At 41.2% G+C, this 25,030-nt stretch overlaps 1 protein-coding gene across 2 annotated transcripts; it reads right to left on the minus strand.

Annotated features, from left to right (window-relative positions):
• Window positions 1-4,900: 4,900 nt before the first annotated feature.
• AKAP4 (A-kinase anchoring protein 4) lies at window positions 4,901-18,586 on the minus strand. Of its 2 annotated transcripts, none has more exons than XM_029241329.1 (6): window positions 17,840-17,956; window positions 16,206-16,304; window positions 15,080-15,130; window positions 14,420-14,521; window positions 6,055-8,175; window positions 4,901-5,249 (listed from the first exon to the last, which is right to left on the minus strand). In XM_029241329.1, the coding sequence occupies exons 2-6, from the start codon at window positions 16,302-16,304 to the stop codon at window positions 5,094-5,096; spliced, it is 2,529 nt and encodes an 842-aa protein (XP_029097162.1). In that variant the 5' UTR covers window positions 17,840-17,956; the 3' UTR covers window positions 4,901-5,093. The 2 variants fall into 2 exon arrangements, with proteins under 2 accessions (XP_029097162.1, XP_029097163.1); XM_029241330.1 differs by lacking the exon at window positions 17,840-17,956 and adding an exon at window positions 18,569-18,586 and having other exon boundaries at window positions 5,094-5,249.
• Between the last annotated feature and the right edge of the window lie 6,444 nt (window positions 18,587-25,030).

Genomic DNA, 25,030 nt, shown 5'->3' on the forward strand with positions numbered 1-25,030 from the left:
TCTATTTTTAAACATTTTCACCTTGCTTGTTGCCTCTTTGCACAACACCTCCAGAGAGGTAGATATTGAAAGATATTGATTAGCATCCTGATTTTTGAGGTGAGGAAGCATACTTGGCTACTATATCAAGCGATGAAGTGTTATTAAGTGGCCATGGTTAAAGACAAATTTTCTGATTCCCCATTTAATGTTATTTGTACCCATCAGGGAACACTGAAATAGGTGGATAGTTATTCATTCAATAAATATTTATGGAATGGCTACCATGTACCAGGCACAGTGCTGGGCACTGAGGATACAGTAGTGAACAAGACAGGCAGGTCCCTGTGCTCCTGGAGTTACCATTCTAGAGGGAAGAGACGGTCAATAGGCAAGTAAATTATGATAAAGAGGATGTATCAGTTAGTGTGATGAAAATAAAACAGGGTCATGTAATAAAGAGTAACTGTGGCAGATAGGGTGATGAAGGAAGTTTTTTCTGAGAAGGAGACTTTTATGACAAGAAGAGGGGTGAGCTGAAAACCTTTTCCCCTTGGATACATAGCTGGGATCTGGGAGGGAAGTTCTCATAAAGGGGGAGCTCCCGGGGTCCTGCTCTGGGCCACCACAAACAAGTGGAAGGGGCAGGAGGGAGGGCTGCAAGTTAAAGGTGGCTGAGAGCCTGAAGTCAGAAAGACTTGCTGAATTGGAGGCTTTCTGGAAAGAGGCAGAGGAGCAAAGAAACTTGTGAACAGTGGAAGGGGTTTTTTTTTCCTACAGGTATTAAGTTTAAATATATTTAAAAATAAACTTTATTGATCTAATTTAGATAGAATAATGTTAACTAATTTTAAGTGTACAGTTTGATCAGTCTTGAGAAATGTATACACCTATGTTAAATGTATACATATCCCCTATGAAGATACATAGTTAACATTTCCACAACTCTAAAATGTTCCCTTCATGACCCTTTGGAATCAATTCTGGTCAGCTATTTTGTAGAATGTCCCTCAATTTAGGTTTATCTGGTAGTTTCTCATGATTAGACTGGGATTATGGGTTTTTGGCAAGAATGCCCTTCTGTTGACATTATATCAGGAGGTACATGATACCAATGTGTCTTTACTGATGGTGTTAACCTTTATCACATAATTAAGTTGTTACTGGTGGGCTCATCCATTGTAAAGTTACTCTTTCCCCTTGGTAAGTAATAACTATCTTGGGGGAGATACTTTGAGACTACCCCATAAAGATTTATATTGGCTTTATATGAAACCTATATGTTGAATTAGAAAGTGTTTTATTTTACTTAGTTTTACTAGTTAAGAGCATGGTCTATTTTTCTATTTACCTGTTTTTCTTTTTCTCATTCATGTATTATAGTTGTTTAATAAACATGGATTCTGAATTAATGGGAAGACAGTGTGATAGAATGGAAAAAGCATAGTGTTTGGCATGAGGCAAACCTGGATTTGAATCCCAACTCTCCCACTTACTGATGTATAACTTTCAAAAAAGGCCTTTAAACCTGACCATCTAATTTCACAGCTGTAAAAAGCAGCTAATAACAAACCATCTCACAAGGTTTTTAAAAGAACTAAAGCACCTGGTAGTGTCTGGTACTAAGTAAGTTCTCTGTAAATGTCATTTCTTGCCTTCCTTAATACATAGGTGTTTAATATTATCGTCACTATGGTAATTAGACTCTCCTCTTTCTGGCTGGGTGGCTCTAGGATACAGAAATTCAATCAATTCTTCCAGATGTTTTTCATGTTCTGACACCACAGAGACCTCAGTGCAGTGGAACTGCTGGACTTTTTACATGTCTCTGAGTCAGTGAGGAGAAAGCAGCTGCAATTGTTTTATAGTTGATGGCAAATTCTTACAGCTCACAAGTAAATTCTATCCTATACCTTTGCAAAGCTCATTCACTACCTCTCATATTTGGGGATTTGATTTTCATGGACGTACAAATATATCATTTGCAAAGGTGGCATTTTTATTTTTATTGCTCCTATATTTCTACTTTTTACTTTTCTTCTTCCATTATTAGAACAATTGTAAAGTAGAATTTTAACCGGGGCAATCTTGTGTGGTTCCTGTTTTTAACCAGAATTAATCTGAGTTTTCTTTGGAAAGATATACCCTTAAGTTAAGCAAGAGAGAGAACACTGCAATACCCCTCTCCTCACCCCTGATTGTTTTTTAAGGTTTAAGTGAAACTTTGCTTTCTCTGTCTTTTGTTTCCTTGCTCCAAATTTTATTTCCCATTTCCTAAACTTGTTTGATTTGTTATTTGTTCCCTCCCGAAGTTCTCTAGGCAGGGATTTAATTCATTGTTGCTTTTTTGTACTGATGAAGGCTTTCAGGGCTATACATTCTCTAAGTACTGCCTTGGCAATCTCCCGTAAAGTGGTCCTCCCATAAAATGTCTTACCAATTTTTCCTTTTACCTTATGCTCCATTATGTTTTGGCCTGGCACTGTTACTAATCCTCTTTATTACAATATTTGACACTTTGATACTCTGCATTAATTTTGATTTCTTAAATGGTACATTAAAGCTATTGATTTGTGGAGTTTGGGATTAGCAGATGCAAACTATTATAGATATAGGATGAATAAACAACAAGGTCCTACTGTATAGCACAGGGAACTATATTCATTATCCTGTGATAAACCATAATGGAAAAGCATATGAAAAAGTATATATGTATAACAGAGTCACTTTGCTGTACAGCAAAAATTAACACAACATTGTAAATCAACTATACTTCAATTTAAAAAAAACTATTGATTTTGATTACCAAGTTTTTTCTGCTGCCCCCTTAAATTTTGCCCCTGAGGAAAATGTCTCTCTTGCCTCACCTCAGCCTAGGCCTGGCCCTGTGGTAACCTCCCAGATGAGTTCTGCTCACAACTTTCTTGTGAAATGGAGGCCTGATGTTCAGAAAGACTAAAATTGTCAGCGATATCAAACCAGTGACACTGCCTGCCAGGAGATAATCCTGTTTTCCTTCTCCTTCTGCTCCTGTCATCCCTTTCCTATATGTGGGGCTTTCAGCTCAGCAGAAGCCTTTGTCCATTTCTAGCTGCTGGCAGTGGCCACATTGCTAATAGGATGCCTGGGATCACTTCCCCATTTAGAGGGGTGAAAGGTCAGGGTCTCACCCTCCAGGAATAAACCCCAAGGCCTGTTGAGCTCCTCCAGATCCTTGTCAGGGCCCTGTCTGGCCCAAAGCATTCCTTTCTCTGCTGGAGTCTGTCAGTTAGCTCTGGCAAAAATCAAGTTTCCTCACCCTGATCTTACCTCATCCACACAAGTTTCCCTGAGAAATTATGGAAGAGAAACTCTTAGAATCCTCAAATGTCAGAGCTGGAAGGGCCCTTAGAGACCATTTTGCCCCAATGGCCCTCATTTAACAGAACATATAACTTCCTTTGCTCTATTTCCACGTTCCAAAGAATCCCCAAGGCCGCCTCATAATAAAAATCAGGAGTAAGTCAAGAGCCGAGTTAATCAAGGAAGTAAACTACTATGGGACCCAGCTGTGCTCAGGGAGGACTGAGTCATCAGAAATGCAGACCTGGTTCCGGGATTTGTTTATTAAGGATTTTCTTCAAGGACAAAGAGAATGTTCTGTGGTAGCTTAACTCCACAGCTTTTCATGGGGTCAGGGTGAGACTAGAAAAGGTTTGATTAGCTTTAGAAGGGCTGGGGAGTTTTAAAATCCTGGCTTTGAAGGAGCCTACCTTTACTTCTATCTGACTGGTCCAGGCATTGTGGAGAAGTTGTCAAAGTTTGTCTGTATGCTTCTTACCTCCCCCAAAATGTGCCTTTCTGGGTCCCACACTCAGAGGATCTTGCTTTCAGTTTGGAAATATATCAAGGGCACTTGCAACTGTGTTAGGATGGGCTTTGAGAGGTACAACTTCAATCCCATATCTAATTTGTAACAAGATTCTCCTTGCAAAGCATCATTACGTCTATTCTTCTAGTTTAACCTCTAAACAGGGAGGGTAATTTTTGTCTACATTTTGCAGATAAAGGAAAAGGCTCAGAGTCTACCTAGGTGACTCTAAGGCCATGCAACTAGTAAGAGGCCAAAGCTTTAACTTTTGAGTCGAGAAGAAAGCCACATCCTGTGCTTGTTCTACTAAGCCACAAGCACCTCAAAGGTGCCAAGGAATGCCACAGCAAACTAGCTAACAGAGGACCACAGGGCTGAAACCACTGTCTTGATCTGATTTGTAATGAATTATAGCATTGTGATAGACTTCTGAGAAGCATAGAACAAATCTAGGAATTTAGTGCTAGTCTCAAAGGAGACATTGGGATTCACATAAGGTGGCTGTGAAGAATTTACCATTCTGTAGCTTTGTTCTCTGCAAATTTTTCTCTCAGACTGCTGGAAAACAAGGAAATCTCATCAGTTGAAGGAAATGACTTATAAGGAAGCTTTATTATGTGTGGGGGAGGATCAGATCCCATTGTAGTTCTGGATAGTGTTTAACCATGTGCAGTGAACACTGGGAGTGTATGTGTGTCCGTGGGTAATATACTTTCTTCAGTTTGTTTTTCATCTAAGCTAGCCCATCTACAAACTCTTAAAAGTGATCAAGAAAGCTGCATCCTTGGGATTAGAAGGGGGATTATCAAGTTAACTGTGAAATTCTGGGAGAAACAGGGAGACCACAGGTGGCAAAACTCTAAATAGCTTGTGAACTGAGATTTGGATAAACCAGATGACTTAGGAACTTGGACATGGGTTATATCCCTGTGTCTTGGGTGCTTAGAAAATAACCCAGGGTGAGATCCTGACACAAGTCCAACACTGTATCACCAGTCCTTGAAATTGGATGCATTCCCCTCCCTTGCCTCGGATATATCTGACCAAGAAAACAATGACACAATTAAAAAAAAGTTTTTTTATTCACGTTCTTGCCCAGTTTGTTGGACACCCTGCATTTGCACAGTCCAACTGCTCAGATGTATTGGAAAATACAGTCGTGCAGCGTGCAGTTCACTGGCCTGATGGTAGAGGGTGCTCCAGCTGGGATAGAATGCTGCTGGGGGTGGGGAGTAAATGGAGAGGAGGAGAAAGAATTGTTGGCTCACAGGTTAGTGAGCAGCCAGTCTAGCAGTTGTTTTCCAGCCACGTTTCCCATAGCTTCATCCAGTGGTTGTTCCTTGGTGAACTTCATGACCTCTTGAAGAAGATCTCCTACCCTGTACCCCTTCTCTGCTGCTTTAGCTGAAACTTCAGGAAGCTGTGGAGAGAGCAGATAGCTTGAGTCACATGATGCTTTTGGAGCCAGGGTCCCGACGGAGAAAGTCTACTATACCCCACCCACCTTCCTGCCTATGATTCTAGGATTAAAGGCTGCCACAGGTCCAGGACTGGAGGCTGCTGACATGGCTTTCCTTTTTTCTGGACGCTCCTCTAATGGCATAGATTAAAATGCCAAAGGTCCTTTCTTTTTGAGCTTCAAAAAACAAACTCTGGAATCAATTGTGTTCACTAATACTTCTCATCAGGTACTGGGATCCTTCAGTTAATCTGTACTGATTTCTAGGTCAAGGTTAGGGGTTGCCATTCCCCTGCCTCCCTAAAAAAAAGTACATGGGATTGGAAATAGGGAGGATAATTTGGTTCAGTATTTTATTTCTCTGGAATCCATCTAATGTAGGAAACACAGCTGTGGGGTGTGTGTGTGTGTGTGTGTGTGTGTGTGTGTGTGTGTGTGTGTGTGCATGCACACGTGCGCAAAACATAAGACTTAAAAATTGCTCCCTGATGTTTTACCAAATAGTTTGTTGAAAGGATCACTGGCAAAATGAGCTAATCTCACTCTCCTCCTCTTGGAAGTACACAGGACTTGAGTTGTCCAGAGCCCCATGTAACTAATGGTTCATCACTTTTGTGTCTTTATGAGGTGAGAGTAATTCATGAGTCACATGATAAAGAACAGACTCAAAAAAATGGACTGCTTCTTGGGCTCTAAGTACAATACCGCCTCCCTGCCCCTACCCATTCTAACCCTCTTTCTTCTTGTTCCTTGTTGCATTGCTTACCTTCTTCAGTTGTCCAGCATCATCTCCCATGAAGTAGAGCATGGGTATGTTAAATTGTGAGGCTGCAATCCACTGCAGGACAGCCTGGAGTTGCTTTTGCAAGCTACTTGTTGAGCACTGATTATTGACAATGACTTCAGTTCCAGGAGAGTCTTGATAGTTCTGTGACATCGCAGCATCATGACTACATCTGGGGCCACCGGCCTGGTAGTTGGGGTTGTTGGCCAAGGCTGCTTGTTCTTCCAACTCAGCAAGGGCTGCCCCATTGTTGCTATACTTATCCATGATAAGGCACAGCTTCATCACAGATTCTACAAGTTGATCTATAAATTGTCGGTTCACTTGCTTCATCCCACTGATAAAGTCAAGTTCTTGATTGTCCTGGCATTTTTCTTCCCCTTTGTCAGGCCTCTTGGACATGGGGGCTCCTTTGTCTGTCCTGGGCTCAGAACGTTTGTTCTCACCTTCACATAGATCTCCACAGTTGAAGGAGCTCTCACTAAGCAGTTTTTGAATCAGTGACAGAACGATGTTTGACATATCCAGCCTCTGGGAGTCCAGGTGTTCATTCTCCTTTAGAGAGGTGGATGATCCAGGTGCTCCACGAGATTCTAGATGTTTCATTGAAAGTGCCTTGACACTTTGGCTACCTCTGCACTTTTTGTATTGGGCACTCTGAGTCATATAGCTGGTGGTAGAACAAGGACAGTCTTTAAATGCATCTTTGCCCTTGGCCTGCTGGGTCAGATAGTATTGGATCAGCCTAAGGGCAGAGACAATCAAGTCCTTTGCCAGTGAATCCATGGAAAGGCTGATCTTCTCTCTCTTTTCCTCCTTATTGGTCCATGCTTTGCCAGCCATGCCTTGGTTTTGGTTCCACATTGTCAGGCTCTCCTTGAGGGTATGTTCACTGCCTTTCTCAGCACTGGTCAATGACTTGCACTTCTCTGGTTTCATTTTGCCTTTGCCCTTCCCCTTCATCTCGGCCTTCATGGCTGAGAATTCGAGACTTTGGTTCTTGCATTTGGGATCATGGCACCCAGCCTTCAAGGATGCATATGACGAACTCTGAGACTTAGTTTCCTTTTTTTCCCCAAGAAGAGCACAGACAAGACGCTTCAGCATGGCCTCCATGGTATCAGCAGTGTTTTGTTTCCCATGGTTGAGCAGATTCCTCCTGACAGTTGAGACAAAGTCTGAGTTGGCCATCAGGACCCCGGTGATATTATGTAGGTTCTTCACGCAGGAGTCAATCAAATCGGACACAATTTCCTTGGTGTGTTTTAACAGCACCCTCCTCACGACCACACAAGCTGGAATTGGCTTCCCAGAGCTATGAACTTTCAAGTTCTGCATGACAGAGACCATTGTGTCAGATGCCACTTGATTTGCATAAACCAGGAACATTTTGCTGATCGAATCTGCAAATTCTTTGTTGTCTCTTTGGCACATCTGTTTGTCTCCACCTTTGCTCTTGTTGGATAATTCACTATACAGAAAGGTTTTTTGGCCACCTTCCCTACACTCCTCCCCAGTGCCCTGCCTTTCTGCAGAGGTCACTTCCACAGCATCATGGGCCATTTCAGAAGTGATCTTGCTCACAGCACTACGAGGGCTGTTTTTCCCTTTGTCCCCACTGGGTGGATAGATTGAATGATGAAGACATTTGCTTCCACCTTCCAACTTCTTGATTTTCTTACGGGCCATCTGGATCACCAGAGGAGATAGTCGGTTGACATAGAAGGAAGGGTCATCCGTAGAACATTCTCCATCAGGGGAGATAACTGCCCTCTGATTGCTAGGAGATTTGGCTGGTGGGGTGAAAGGACTCTGGTTATTGTTGGTGTTTTTGGCCGCTGTCATTTCCAGATGTTGGCCTTGAGGTCCTTTGGCCACGTAATCCATTTTCAGTTGATTGGCATAGCCTCTGTAGCAGTTCCCAGTGGGCAGTTTGTGATATTTGCCCTCTGTGTCTCTTACTTGACGTCTACAGCTAGAGGATGAGGGGCTAAGTGCCTGTTGGAAACACAAGGCGTATTTCTGAAGATCACTGAGTAGACGATAGAGGACACTTATAGGATTAGAAGGAGCTTGTTTGAAAAGGCACACTGACCTCTCCATCTAAAAAAAGAAGACCTATCCATAAGGCTTTGGCTAGGCTACTTCTTTCCCCTATTGTATTTAGAAGATATATCTTCCAAGTTGCACAGATTAGGGATTTGGCCTTTAGTATTTGCATGGGCACATAACACACAATTATATCCATTAATACACATTTAAGCACAAGTGGCAGCAACAAAAGCTCAGAGTAGATACATTTGTACACTTAACTATACACAAGTGTTATCAATATGTTTGTCAATTTCATCTGAGTATGTGTGCTTATTTCAATACATGTCAAAAATATGTCAGTGTCTCTGTCGTGTGTGTATATACACATCAATATATCAATTCATGAGTGGGAACATGTGTCAGTTTGTACTGTTAGTGTGTGAAAATGTGCCTGTGTGTATGTGTGTGCATATGTGTATGTCAATGCACAGTGTGTGATGTCACCGTGTGTAAGCATGTGTCATAATGTGCTGACATCATACCCATTGTATATGTCAACTGTAGAGGCCAGCATGTGCATGTTAGTATGTATATTTTGTACATATGTGTGAATGTAAAAATATGTGTGTGTATATCAGTGTGTCTCTGAATATGAAAATAAGCAAGTGTCAAGTTGAGAGAGCTGCATATGTGTTTATGATATAAATCCAATAGCATGTATCATGCAGCTATAAATGTATTTATATATGTTGAAACATACATTCAGGTATTAGCATACATACTCATCAATATATTAATATATAATTAATGTATAATATATTAATAAATATGTATGTTAAAAATGAGTATGTATAAATAGGTGATTGTATAATGACTGTGTATATCGATATATTAGGTATCGGTTTATGTTATATTTATATACTATGTCAATGATTGATGTATGTCAGTGTTGCATACACACTGGCATTTGAGTGTGTCTGTGAGTACATGAGTGGGGATGTCACTGCATTTGTGTCAATATGTGTATCAGTGTACACAAGCATGTGCGTTAGTTAATGTGTCACTTTGTTAAAGTTTGTATCAACATGAGGTATATTTATAAGTGAGTATGCCTGTACCTGAGTCTGCATGGTCTGTTTTGATCAAGGCTTGTGTGTATCAATGTGAGTGTGTGTTTATGCATAGTGTGCTTGGATGTACATATAAATGTTTATGTGTATCACATGTGGGCACATTAGTGTGTCTGACTCTGTATAACTGCATATCTTTGCATATGTGTGTAAGTCATTGTTATGACTAGATCACTATACGTAAGTTTGTTCTTTCAATGCTTGTGTGTGTTTGTCAGTGTCACATGTAGCCAGGCATGTGTTTGGCCTGGCTACAAATTATTATAAATTATTTTATAAATTATTTTTTGTTAACGTATATACATGTATATATCTATGTGTATGTCACTTTGTGTAAACGTATATGTGTATATCTATACTTGTGACTGTGTATGCCCATGTTTGGATATGTGTATACATATTGTGTACACATCTACTCAGCACTAAGTACCATTGCCCTCTTTGCTCCATTCATTGCTTCATCACCATGAATTCCTGGAAACGTGAGGTCATAATAAGGTCCACTTTTTGCAAAAGGGCTTCAGTTGCAATAAAGTAGACCTGCATTGTGTGTAGTAAGTATGGGCTCCTCTTTTAAAAACAAACACCAGAGATTGGTTCAAGATGGCAGAGTAGGAGGACATGCTCTCAATCTCTCTTGCGAGAACACCAGAATCACAACTAACTGCTGAACAATCATCAACAGGAAGACGCTGGAACTCACCAAAAAAGATACCCCACATCCAAAGACAAAGGAGAAGCCACAATGAGATGGTAGGAGGGGCACAATCATAATAAAATCAAATCCCATAACTGCTGGGTGGGTGACTCAAACTGGAGAACACATACCACAGAAGTCCACCCACTGGAGTGAAGGTTCTGAGCCCCACGTCAGCCTTCCGAACCTGCAGGTCCACAACGGGAGAAGGAATTCCTAGAGAATCAGACTTTGAAGGCTAGTGGGATGTGATTGCAGGACTTCGACAGGACTGGGGGAACAGAGACTCCACTCTTGGAGGACACACACAAAGTAGTGTGCGCATGGGAAGGAGCAGTGACCCCATGGGAGACTGAACCAGACCTACCTGCTAGTGTTGGAGGGTCTCCTGCAGAGGCGGGGGGTAGCTCTGGCTCACCGTGAGGACAAGGACACTGGCAGCAAAAGTTCTGGGAAGTACTCCTTGGCGAGAGCGCTCCCAGAGTCCACCATTAGCCCCATCAAAGAGCCTGGGTAGGCTCCAGTGTTGGGTTGCCTCAGGCCAAACAACCAACAGGGAGGGAACCCAGCCCCGCCCATCAGCATTCAAGCAGATTAGAGTTTTACTGAGCTCTGCCCACCAGAGCAACACCCAGCTCTACCCACCACCAGTCCTTCCCATCAGGAAGCTTGCACAAGCCTCTTAGATAGCCTCATCCACCAGAGAGCACATACACAGCAGAAGCAAGAAGAACTACAATCCTGCAGCCTGGGGAACAAAAACCACATTCACAGAAAGAGAGACAAGATGAAAAGGCAGAGGGCTATGTACCAGATGGAGGAACAAGATAAAACCCCAGATAAACAACTAAATGAAGTGCAGATAGGCAACCTTCCAGAAAAAGAATTCAGAATAATGATAGTGAAGATGATCCAGGACCTTGGAAAAAGAATGGAGGCAAAGATCGAGAAGATGCAACAAATGTCTAACAAACCTAGAAGAATTAAAGAACAAACAAACAGAGGTGAACAATACAATAAGTGAAATGAAAAATACACTAGAGGGAATCAATAGCAGAATAACTGAAGCAAAAGAACGGACAAGTGACCTGGAAGACAGAATGGTGGAATTCACTGCTGAGGAATAGAATAAAGAAAAAAGAGTGAAAAGCAATGAAGACAGCCTAAGAGACCTCTGGGACAACATTAAACGCAACAACATTCACATTATAGGGGTCCCAGAAGGAAGAGAGAGAGAGAAAGGACCCGAGAAAATATTTGAAGAGATTATAGTCGAAAACTTCCCTAACATGGGAAAGGAAATAGCCACCCAAGTCCAGGAAGCGCAGAGAGTCCCATACAGGATAAACCCAAGGAGAAACATACCAAGACACATAGTAATCAAATTAGCAAAAATTAAAGACAAAGAAAAATTGTTGAAAGCAGCAAGGGAAAAACGACAACATACAAGGGAACTCCCAGAAGGTTAACAGCTGATTTCTCAGCAGAAACTCCACAAGCCAGAAGGGAGTGGCATGATATACTTAAAGTGATGAAAGGGAAGAACCTACAAGCAAGATTACTCTACCCGGCAAGGATCTCATTCAGATTTGATGGAGAAATCAAAAGCTTTACAGACAAGCAAAAGCTGAGAGAGCTCAGCACCACCAAACCAGCTCTACAACAAATGCTAAAGGAACGTCTCTAAGTGGGAAACACAAGAGAAGAAAAGGACCTACAAAAACAAACCCAAAACAATTAAGAAAATGGTCGGAGGAACATACATATCGATAATTACCTTAAACGTGAATGGATTAAATGCTCCAACCAAAAGACACAGGCTTGCTGAATGGATACAAAAACAAAACCCATATATATGCTGTCTAAAAGAAACCCACCTCAGACCTAGGGAGACAAAAGACCTGTATGCAGAAAACTATAAGACACTGATGAAATAAATTAAAGATGATGCCAACAGATGGAGAGATATACCATGTTCCTGGATTGGAAGAATCAATATTGTGAACATGACTACACTACGCAAAGCAATCTACAGATTCAATGCAATCCCTGTCAAATTACCAATGGCATTTTTTATTCAACTAGAACAAAAAATCTTAAAATTTGTATGGAGACACAAAAGACCCCGAATAGCCAAAGCAGTCTTGAGGGAAAAAAGCAGAGCTGCATGAATCAGACTCCCTGGCTTCAGACTATACTACAAAGCTACAGTAATCAAGGCAACATGGTACTGGCACAAAAACAGAAATATAGATCAATGGAACAAGATAGAAAGCCCAGAGATAAACCCACGCAACTATGGTCAACTAATCTATGACAAAGGAGGCAAGGATATACAATGGAGAAAAGACAGTCTCTTCAGTAAGTGGCGCTGGGAAAACTGGACAGCTACACTAGTAAAGAATGAAATTAGAACACTCCCTAACACAATACATAGAAATAAACTAAAAATGGATTACAGACCTAAATGTAAGACTGGACACTATAAAACTGTTAAAGGAAAACATAGGAAGAACACTCTTTGACATAAATCAGAGCAAGATCGTTTTTGATCCTCCTCCTAGAGTAATGGAACTAAAAACAAAAATAAACAAAAGAGACCTAATGAAACTTCAAAGCTTTTGCACAGCAAAGGAAGCCATAAACAAGATGAAAAGACAACCCTCAGAATGGGAGAAAATATTTGCAAATGAATCAACAGACAAAGGATTAATCTCCAAAGTATATAAACAGCTCATGCAGCTCAATGTTTAAAAAACAAACAGCCCAATCAAAAAATGGGCAGAAGACCTGAATAGATATTTCTCCAAAGAAGACATACATATGGCCAAGAAGCACATGAAAAGTTGCTCAACATCACTAATTATTAGAGAAATGCAAATCAAAACTACAATGAGGTATCACCTCAGACCAGTTAGAATGGGCATCATCAGAAAATCTACAAAGGATAAATGCTGGAGAGGTTGTGGAGAAAAGGGAACCCTCTTGCACTGTTGGTGGGAATATAAATTGATACAGCCACTATGGAGAACAGTATGGAGGTTCCTTAAAAAACTAAAAATAGAATTACCATATGACCCAGCAATCCCACTACTGGGCATATACCGAGAGAAAACCATAATTCAAAAAGACACATGCACTCCAAAGTTCATTGCAGCACTATTTACAATAGCCAGGTCATGGAAGCAACCTAAATGCCCATCGACAGACGAATGGATAAAGAAGATGTGGACATATATACAATGGAATATTACTCAGCCATAAAAAGGAACAAAATTGGATCATTTGTAGAGACGTGGATGGGTCTAGAGACTGTAATACAGAGTGAAGTAAGTCAGAAAGAGAAAAACAAATATCGTGTATTAAAGCATATATGTGGAACCTAGAAAAATGGTACAGATGAACTGGTTTGCAGGGCAGAAAGTGAGACACAGATGTAGAGAACAAACATATGGACACCAACGGGGGAAAGTGGCAGGGGATGGGGGTGGTGGTGTGATGAATTAGGAGATTGGGATTGACCTGTATACACTGATGTGTATAAAATGGATGACTAATAAGAACCTGCTGTATAAAAAAATAAATAAAATAAAATAAGTTTCAAAAAAACAATAACAACCCCCCCAAAAAACCCCAAACACCAGGTATATCCTTTTATTAAGACCCCAAAATGGAGTTGGCCACCCCCAACTGAACCCAGGACTCTTTGGAGAATATTTTGTAACTGGTTTTCCCTTCCTCAGGAGCTACTCTCATCACTCCAAAGGCATCTGGGGTCAAAAATGATGTTTCTGGTTATAATATGAGCCTAGGAACACAACAAGAAATATTTGACTCCTTTGCACTGAAGCCAAATATCCTGTTCCAATATCAGCTACTCCAGGCTTCTAGGACTGTGAGAGTGACTTGTCATGTGCTCTAATGCCTACCCCAAACCAGCCTGCCAGGTGTAATTTGGGATATTTACACAAAAAACAAAAGGATTCCATATCTGACAGTGGTGTGCAAGTGTAATTGCATTGAACTTTATGCTACCCAACAGCCTGGGTAATCTCTTAGACAACAGGGTAGGGCAACTACAGCTTTTGGTTGTTGTGGACTCGCTCTTCTTCATATCCTTTCTTCATTGTTGGACACTGGGCAATGTGGGGCACACAAGTCCATTACAAGCCAGCAAAGAACATTGCAAAGGATCTTGCTTATAAGCCCATATCTTTGTTAAGATAAGCATAGCGAGATTTTTTGCTGTAGGTACCTGAAATTAGGAGAGGGCATTCTGAGCCTCTGTGATAGTGTCATTGTGAGCTACCTGAGCATTTAACTTACTGTGACTGTGAGCTTAGGCCTGTGTTCTCTAGAATATCATAATATTTATATTTTGGGCCTGTTTGACAATAGTTCTCTTACTATCTCTGAACCAGAGTCCTCAGATTCAGCACTGGGCTCTTGGAATGAGAAAGGGTAGACTCAGAGGCTAAGTCTATACCTTAGACGAGTCTTGCTTCTCAGTATCCTTGATCACAATAATTTCTTCTTCTTCCAGATTCTCCAGGTTTAAGTCACCTTCTGAAATGGAACCAGCAGCATCCTATGGAATTAAAGGGCAAGATTCTTGTGAAAAGTTGCTTTTTGAGATTTCTCCAAGCTGACCCACTAGGCTACTACTTCAAAGCATGAATGTCATGTCTCCTATTATCCCCTTTCTTTCTGAAGGAAAGGTAGGCTTGTAAGGCTAGCTAGTCTTTGAAGAATGAGATAAAGCTCCCTCTACAAATTACTACTCCCTCCCACCCCACTGAAGGTATTCACAAAGCCATCAGTCTCAGGAACCATATTCCATTAAACATCAACCTTTTGGACAGGGTTTCCCCCCGGCCCTGCTTTTCTGACATGCTATCTTCCATGCTTTCATTCTTTTAGTCCTACAAGCGACTTAAGTGGCTTATAAAATGAGATTTGGTATCAAGAATGACAGTAAATTCCAAACCAGGGATCATGGGCTCATGAGAATGATGGCTTCCCACCTGAGTCCCCGTCACCTTTCCACCCTCTGCCACAACCTTTCCCTTTCCTTATGCTGAAACTGTTAACCCTTCTCAGCATCCTCCCACCCATTCCAACTCTGAGGGAAGCAGAGAGTACCCACCTTAGAATCTTTATCTTCCATGTTCAGGGTGGACACATCAACAAAGCATAGCTGCATCAATTAAGATGAATTTAGAAAAATTCTAGAGAAAAGGCCTTAATTTCTCTGGGAGATGATAGTAGCACCTACCTTATCGGGTTCTTGTGAGGATTGATTGAGATAGTGCGTGTAAAGCTTTTAGTAGAGCACCTAGACATAGTTAAGTACTCAATAAACAATAGACAAATGATTTTTATTAGGCAGCCAGAATCTTTTTTAAATTTTTGAATTTTATTTTATTTATTTTTTTATACAGCAGGTTCTTATTAGTCATCAATTTTATACACATCAGTGTATACATGTCAATCCCTATCGCCCAATTCAGCACACCACCATCCCCCCCCCCCCCCCGCCTTTCCCCCCTTGGTGTCCATACGTTTGTTCTCTACATCTGTGTCTCAACTTCTAGGCAGACAGAATCTTAATGTTACTATATTTCCTAAATGAGAATACCTACCTGTGAGAGAAAGAGGCCCAAAATACAATATCCACATTTATTGAGAAAACTGAGAAGAGAGATGGCTTGCCCTACTGACACAGACTCAAAAGTGGAACTCCTATTAGAAATCGATTCCCCTGGCTCCCAGTTTGGAGCACTTTCTACTACACTAATGTTGCCAAAATGTGGTGTTTTTACTATTGATGACATAGAAGATTTTAAGTGGTACATGGATAAACATTTCTGTGTTTAATAGGTGCTTTTTATTGTTATTCATTAGGAAAAATACATATTTTGCCCTCCTGAAGGAGTCCAGCTTTAGGGTAACTTACTGGTAGCTAGGCGACATTATTATGACTTCAGAGGTGTGAGATAATAGAGGCTGGTAACTAGGCAACCACCACCCCTGGCTCCCCTCAGGCTCCCCCACAAGCCTCCCCTCCTCAGCTCCTTCACATCACTCCTCATCTTGCCCCTCCCTTGAATTGTCCCTGTGTGATGTATGAGCACATTTGTCCCCCACAGACCTTACTGAGCTTGATTCCTTGGAGAAGTCACAGTACCACTATCCATTAGTCTATCCTGGGCTCCAGGATATCTATACCCAAATGCCAAGCCTTTCTTTGTAGGAGTCATTTTGTATATTACCACTTTCTGGTCCTGATCTTGCTGTCCTGTTGGGCTGTAGAGATCTACCTTGCACATGCCCCTGTGGCTGTGTAACCAGTCAATATTATTATCAGACATCTGGAAAGAGAAAGAAAATAAACCTGAAAGTCTTATATATGACTTTTAGAAACTGAATCAGTTTGAATAAGAATCCCTGAAGGGGTTTCTGAAACCCATCTCTGTTTCATATAGGTTTAGGCTAGGAACTGGTGGGGTAAGCCATGGGGGAAGGACACTCCGAAATGTTTGAACCTGATGATCAAGATCATTATCTTTTAGCTCAATCCATAGTCTTCTTAAATTTAGATTCCCCAAACTAGATATTTGGAACCATGGGAGTATCATATTGACTTGGGAAAATGCCAGTCAGGAAAAATGACAGGCTGGGAAGTAAATTTAAAAGGAGGTCTAGAGACTGTGGGGTTATTAACCTCATTAACTAAATCTCATCTGTATCCTCTTTTCTTTATCCACTCTTGGTTATCTTCAAAGAGTCAAGCTCACCTCATCCCCTTTAACTGAATTTTAGCTAAACCTAGTCTAAACCGAGTCTTTCTCATTACATTTAAGAAAGTGAAATTACTTACCACATAGGGCCACTAGAAAAGACTAAAGTCAATACCAGTAAAGTGAATAATTCTTTTTATTAAAACAACATATAGAAGAAGTTTCTGAATACTGGGAACACTCAGTCTAATAGCCATAAGTATAACTAAGAGACAAATGTCTGCGGGAAGGCCAGACCCTGATCCCATAGGACAAAGTTTATTTGAAAGAGAGAATAATCTCTGCCAACTTCCTTCAACCCCCCTGCCACCTCCCACCCCAGCCTGGAACTAAAAGTAAAAAGGAAATGGCAGAAGCCACTGACTGATTTTCCCTATGTAAGACACATTTGGGAAGATACAGTTAAGAGCTCAGTAGAATTGTTTTGGTATCTGGGGTTGAATTTGATTTATCTTTAAAATTTAACAAGAGAAACCTTTTGGGCCAAGTATTAGAGGGCAGTTAAATTCCTTTCCCTTCACTTCCTTCAAAAATTAGACCCCTTTAACCTCTAGCTTCCTCCCTCCCTCCCCCTTCTTTCCGCCTTCTCTCCCTCAGCCCTTCCTTCCCTCTCTCTCCCTCCCTCCCTCCCTCCATTCTCCCTCCCTCCCTCCATTCTCCCTCCCTCCATTCTCCCTCCCTCCCTCCATTCTCCCTCCCTCCCTCCGTTCTCCCTCCTTCCCTCTCTCTCCCTCCCTTCCTGTCTCCCTCCCTCCCTCTGCCTCACTCACTCTCAACATTTTAGTAACAACTATCCTCTGATGGCTAGCCTTTCACAGGATACTACTACATTTTGACACTTTACCATTCCCCCTACCCCCCTCTATCTCATTTCCCCAGATCTTCTTGGACTCTCCCTTCAAAAATCTCTAGAAATCCCTGAAAAAGTTTTAGGAAGAGGTTTTCCACATCCTCAGAAGAGGGAGTTTCTTTTTTTCAAGAGCTAGAGATCACTAGCCTAGAGAAAAAGAGGGGGAGGCATAGAGGTCCCTCATGTGATTTGGATATAGCCTCAGTCTAAATCCTAAAAAAAAAACTGTAAAAAATAAAATTTATGAACTTATTACCTTGATAATGAAGTTATTTTAGACTTTGGCTGAAAATGTGCTACCTAGAAGGGAGATGTGCCCCTTGAGATTCAAGTGAGAAATGCCAAGTTCTTGGGCACCTGCTGCTGGCTGCCACCCCATCAGCTGTTGGATGAGACTGAAGGAGCCAGTCTCTCCTCACTGCTTCTGACCCTGGCACATGATAACAGAATTTGTTGGGTCATAATGCCTGAAACCATAGCAACCTTAGCAAAGTGGGGGCAGGCTGGCAAACTCAGTAGCCCTTCTCATCAAAAGCACATCAGGCTGTCTGCTGTACATTTTTTCTGTTCTGTCTAGAAGGGTACACATATTTCGTTTACACTTTGTCCAGCTCACAACTCTTTAAGACCTCCCTTCTCATTACTCTTCAGGCTAGACTTCCAGAACAATCTAGTCATATTAGTTACCAGTGGAGGTCTGTATTTTTCATATACAGAATGACCACCAGCCTCTGTGAATAAAACAGTATTAAGTTTCACATCTTAGCTTATTTATCTTTGGGTTTCCCTCTAGATATTTAGAGTTATGTGGCAAGAGATCTTTGGATTTACATAGAAACAGAGAAATGTTAAAGTCCTTTCTGGGTATCCTGAATAAAAATATGAAAGTAGAAAGTTTGAGGCTGCCTTAGCAGCTTCTGTAGTTTCACCTCATCATCAAGACACCCCCTTGGCTAGTCAAAAAGAAGTCGGAAGATGCCCCTACCTTTGTAGTATCAGAGTAGGCTATTTATAGGAACTTGGAATGATTTTTTCTTGTAAATTTGGATGCTGTGATGACCCTTCCAGTCTGACTCAAGATGTTGCTACTTTCCTCAACCCTCCAAGCTACCCTAAAGCCTTGACTGCCAGTTGGTACCAGAACTTCTACTTCATGACATCATTCTTTCTGTAGAGAACAGTGACAGCACAAACACAGGGGCTCTATCCTTAGGATTCTGGGTGTCTAAGTGGTCCAGCAAGCTTTAACCTTTATCATGAGACATAATTAGCCCTCCCAAAAGCCAATCCACTTAGGTCAGGGTCAGCCTTTCACAGACTCCTCAAGTCATGAAAAGACCTGAGCCCCACTTATTCTTTTACATTATGGTCAGAGCTAGATGGCTGGTTACAGTATTCCTTAAAGCATTATCCATTACACTTTGAGATGCCTTCAGTTTAGCCCCAGTTTGGAAATATTAGCCCATAACCAAATGCTCTCATTGTGCCCAAGTCTCATCTTGTTTTCTCCTTGTCCTTTCTTCACCTGCCTTCACGTTAACCTCGTGTGAATAACTGTATCTGAATTAAAAATCAGTTGAGATTACCACCTAAATCATAGAGTTTCATATCCTTGGTTCTACTTCCATTTCTTCTTTTATCTGTTACCCTAAAATTACATGTCTTAACCCTCCTGTACAATTTTGACCTTGTCAATTCATGGCATCAGAGACAAACAGAGCTGGACCTTTGTTAAAGGTGGCAAGACCTATTTTATTCAGGCTATTGAAGTAAGGGAGAGACTTCAGATGAACAGAACTCAACTCCACTGAAACAAAAGGCTTTTTAAATGCTGGGGAGTGCTAAAGGAAAAGTACTGAGGGAAATTTTTGGGGTGGGAGGTTGATCAATGTGATCAGGGCATCTGTGTTTGCTAACTGGTACTAACTAACTGTGTTTGCTAACCTAACAAAGTTAGGTTCCTACCCTTTCATAGAGACTGAGAGATAGGGGCCCTATCTTTCTTGATGATTACGTTTCAAAGGGATGACTCCCAGGTCTCTGAGAAAGATTTTCCTGGGTTGTAGAAGATACATCTCAAAAGGACAGAGAAAGGATTTACAATCACAAGTTTTCTAAAGTAAATGTTCTGAGAAAAGGGAGGTCAGGGGGCTATAGTCAGGTTTTGGCTGGAATAAACAGTAAATTCTTTTGGCACTTTTGAACTTTCTCAGGCAGGCATTTTAAAGAGGCTGGGGTCATCATCCTAGGGACATGGCCTTGAGGTGACAGAAATTATGCTGGTGTTTGTTCAAGTCTCTTAATGTAGGGAGTGGATGGAATTGTGTCGAAAGTTGTAGTTCTTATAAGGCCAAGGTTGAGGCCTAGTTGAGAAGGCAGCTCAGAGGAGCCTGACTATATCAAATCATCATGTTGTACACCTTAAATGTATACAATTTCTATTTAAAAATAAGTTTGGGTCAAGGAGGGAGGCTTTGTCAGTGGTGATGAGTTAGAATACATAATACAGGACCTGCTTTTCCTATACCACCCATTTGTCAAGGGGAACTTTTGATGATTAAAGAAAAAGTTGGAGCTCCTGTGTCTGGCTCATGTCTGTGGAATAAGAAGCAAATAAAGAAAATGTTTATTTATTCTTCAATCACAAGAATGTATACTCCTAAGATAAAAACAAATAGACAACAACCACCAAAAAACCGAAAACCTCTGTCTCCTAGCCCAGAAGGGAACAACTGTGATCCTGGCCTGGAAAATGTCTTACCATATCCCTTAACTGATAAAGAGAGAACTATTATGGATGATTAGAGGCCTGTCCCTTGGCACCCCAATCCTGTCATCTTGGAGGCTAACCAGGAGCAAACAAGAGCAGCATTTGAATTGGATGGGAAACCAATAATGAAATGTAAGGAGGTTTAGTCATAGATTACAGTGACTGCCTCTTCTTTCTCCTGCTGAAGCTCTCAGACTGGCCTGTACTGACTAGAGATGGGGATAGATGGGGGAGAAGGGATATCCAAAGAGTTAAAAGAAGGAATATGGGGGCTTCCCTGGTGGCGCAGTGGTCAAAAATCCACCTGCCAATGCAGGGGACACAGGTTCGAGCCCTGGTCTGGGAAGATCCCACATGCCACAGAGCAAGTAAGCCCGTGCGCCACAACTACTGAGCCTGCACTCTAGAGCCTGTGAGCCACAACTACTGAGCCCACGTCCTACGACTACTGAAGCCCGCACGCCTGGAGCCCGTGCTCCGCAACAAGAGAAGCCACCGTAATGAGAAGTCCGTGCACCACAATGAAGAGTAGCCCCTGCTTGCTGCAACCAGAGAAAGCCCGTGTGCCGCAACGAAGACCCAATGCAGCCAAAAACAAACAAACAAACAGATAAATAAATAAATAAAAAGAAGGAATATGCTATGTTAGTGTGTGAGTATGTGTGAAGTAGTATGCACTTAGGTTAACCTTTAAGAGCCAAACACAGAGATGTTAAACACAGAAGCTTTGGTTATCTTTTTTCCTCTAATCACCATCTGTTTTCTAACCTTGTTTATTCTACCCAAACATCTCTTCCACACAAACTTGTGAATAATTATACAAGTCAACACTTTAAATATGCTTTCAGTTTGCATTTGGTTTGAAAGAGCTATTAAGATAATAAAAATGGGACCTGTGTCTGTAATGTAATTATTATGAATAATGGCAAAATGAAATTTAAATGAGTTGAATGATCAGCCTACATGAAATCACTTTCTGCCTGTTAGTCCCACTAAGGATCTTCCAGACTCAGATTTAGCCTACCTAATTTAGTTTATGTGATGACACAGTGACCATTTGGAAAATGGGCCGTGATGCTAATGATTATCAGACATTATTTATTGTGGACCAATGCAAATGGGAACTCCACTTCTTTTTCTCCTGAACTGTTTTCCAGCCATGAGAATACACAATGTCATTTAGAGTAGCTTCATGCAACCACACTAAAGTGAAAAATTAGATAGCTATTCTGAACATCTCGGCAATGGTGCTGCATAATTACTTCTGTCAAGTATTTATATTATGTCTGTACTGTGCATATCTGTCTGTCTTTTCCTATGTGATTGAAGCAGTGGAGGGAGAAAATAAAAGACTCTTTAAAAGCTATAAACATTCTCATTTTTTAAATTTCAGAGGGCAGCTGTTAAAGGAAAGCAGACTCAGATATGGTAGGGACTAAATTAGGCAGCTAAGGTCTGTTCTATTGCCTTGTAGAAATGACTTACAGCTATTTTTGAGGGGTGGGCTTGGCTTGGCAGTGGCCATTTCTAGTCAGGCCCCTCCCTCTTATAATTGTGAAATTTCCCTCCTGTGATTTCCTAGAACATTTGTTTATCATCTGTATAATTTATCTAACATTGACTAGGTCTGGCCTCCTAGAGTTAATTAACTTTCCCTATTCCTGGATAACCTACATTGAAAGCCTGGAGGGCAGGTTTTCTGTCTCTTTCATTGTATCTGCCACACTACTGGGCACACAGGTGGGCTCAAGAAACAAATGATGGCTCTGGAATTTCAGGCAGGAAACAAGTCAGAAGCCACATAATCATGGAATCTGTAATAATGACAAAAACTTTGGTTAGCTATTTGAGGGGGAAGCCTTCTTCTTCGAGCAATAATTCTTACATTTCAGCGTGCATCAGAATCACCTGAAGGGCTTGTTAAAACAGTTGGGGAGCTCCCAGGATCAAGAGGGTAATGTACCTGAAAGGGGCATGAAAGTTCTGCGTACACCTATCCCCACCCCATACTTTGCCCTGTACATCCCTTCTTTTTGGCTGTTCTGGAGTTATAAACCAGTAAATGTAAGTAAAGTGTTAAAAAAAACCAAAAACTAAAAACAGATAGTTGGGCCCCAACCCAGAGTTTCTAGTTCTGCAGGTCTGGAATGGGGCCTGATAAGTTGTTTGGTACTGTGTTTTGTATGCATTAACTCATTTAATTCTCACGCAATCTTCTGAAATGGGTACTATTTCGATTCTGATTTATGAATGGGTAGCTGGAGCCGAGAGGCCATTTGGTTGGTGGTCTGGCACTGGCCACTACCATCATCTTGGAGGTGGGTGTCTGTGTGTGTGAGCAGAGATTAGTAGGTCTTTTCTTTCTTCTCGGGTCCGAAGATGGAGAAGAGAAATTCCCTGAGAAGAAAAGTATCGAGGGTATCTACTCTGATCTTTTGGCCCCATCTGGTGGCTTCAGGTCTGACTGAACCAAGTGCTGCTCCGTTATCTCCCCCTGCTGGTGAGAATGGTGGGGTCCAACCTCCGGCCTGGGAGATCGCTTTTCCTGAGGCTGTTTTTTCTGAAGGCGGTTATACTGAGGAGATTATTCTGAGGCCGTTAGTACCCACCCCCCCAACCCCCAGCCCCTCTTCCGTGTGTATTTGTTTTCTTTGTTTTGTTTTTTTTCCGTTTCTGATTGGTGGGGAGCTCCTATCCAATGTATAGCATTATTCCAATCCCTCTGTGGCTTGTTAAAGGTACAACATATTTTTCTAGGTATTAAAAGAGCCTTTTACCTTATATATATAAACATATAAATATATAATTATATCCCGTGTCAGAGCTGGAGATGTTGCTGAGGGAACTTGGCTGTTAATCGGATATTTTTTTCCTGTCAAACCCACAAACTTGTCTCGAACATCTGACAAAAAATACTTAAATATTTAAATACTTAAATATTTAAATACTTCAATTATTAACTGATGACAGAGTTTTTACGTTTCCCTCCAGATTGTATCATTATCAGCGAGTGAATGTTTTAAACAAAGACCGTGGAGGAGAGGAAGGGGATCTGGGAGCACGAAGCCTCTCAGGTTCCCTCACAGCCCTTGTAGCGGGTCCCCACCTCCCCCAACAAGCACACTTAAGGATCATTAAAATAGGATGAAGACTACCCTAAAATAGGATAAAGACTGCCCTAGTCTTCAGCTTTGCGGTGTAGTGTGGCCCCGTGGGGCTATCAGGGTTAGACCTTCTGTGCCTGTCTCTTTCAAATCAAGATGGCAATGGGGGTAATGAGTTCCTGTGGCCCCTAGGAGGTCGCAGCTGCTTGGAAAACGTGTTTGCACACAATACAAATATCACCCCCGTACACAAGCCCACTTTGCCAAGGCGTTCCTCAAATTCAAAGGGAAATTGGTGAGTCCTTCCTGCCATCCTAAAAACTGCATGTTTGTGTATATTATATTTATTGATATATTTCCTTAATGGCCCTATCATAAAGATGTGTATAGGTTCAAGGAAAGCAGTGACTGTCCAACTCTGTAGAGAACCTAACAGGGCCTCATGTACTTAGCCACTCAGTAATCACTTTTGGTGATGTCAGAGTGATTATGTCAATAGTGATGGTGTTAAAATAATCACTCAGCATGTGTCCTCTGAAGTCCTTCTCAGTTTTATATTCACTTTGCTTTGGGGCTTACCACACTCTGCCTTGCGTTATAGTTATTTCATTAGGAGCTTTTTCCAAATACAGAAATGCTTGAGAAGAATGACTGTTTTACTCATTTTCATTTACCCTGCAAGAAATAGTACTAGGTTGGTCTATATGAGTAAGTGCTTAAGGATATCTACGTAACTGAAAATTAGTGTGTACACCTGAAACTAATATAATGTTATATGTCAATTCTATCTCAGTAAGAAAAGAAAGACAATCATTGGTAATGGCTGTTCAAGAATTGCTATGCCCAGAACCATACAGAAGTTCCTGGCCACGGCCAAGAATACTGGATTATGTTGGTCCAAACTACCTGGCTTATTTCAATACCTTCCTAACTGGTTCCACTGAGTTTTTCCCTTGCCACTCTTCAACAGAATATTTTTAGAAGAACAATATATTTTATTAGCTACTGTTATTTTTTATAACAGCTTTATTGAAATGTAATACAAATACCATGTAATTCACCTAACGTGTACAATTCAATGATTTTTAGTATACTCACAGAGTTGTGCAAACATCATCATAATAAATTTTAGAACATTTTCATCACCAAAAAAAAAGAAACCTCATATCCTTTACCTATCACACCTCAGCTCCCCCGACCTTATACCTCATCAGCCTTAGACAGCCACTATTCTACTTTCTGTTTCTATAGATTTGCCTATTTTGAACATTTAGTATGTGGAATCATACAATATGTGGTCTTTTGTAACTGCTTTCCTTCACTTAGCATAACTTTTCCCAGTAAAGAGTTGTGACAAGATGTGTGAAATGTTTTGTGAAGGAAGCTCATTAAAGACTCAGTCATGCAGGCACCCTCTGCCTATATAGCACATACCAAAAGTCCAGAGTCCCAGGAGGAAAGCTGGTGTTCATCAGAAACCATGTTGTTTGCACAAACAGTTAAAGTACAGTGAGCTATTCTTATCAGTTAGGGTGGTGGGAACCCTCCCCAAATTCAAGTTCCCAGATCCTAG

This window comes from Monodon monoceros, unplaced genomic scaffold, assembly GCF_005190385.1.
Source record: "Monodon monoceros isolate NGI ecotype Baffin Bay Population unplaced genomic scaffold, NGI_Narwhal_1 Super_Scaffold_22, whole genome shotgun sequence".
NCBI classification, from domain to species: Eukaryota; Metazoa; Chordata; class Mammalia; order Artiodactyla; family Monodontidae; genus Monodon; species Monodon monoceros.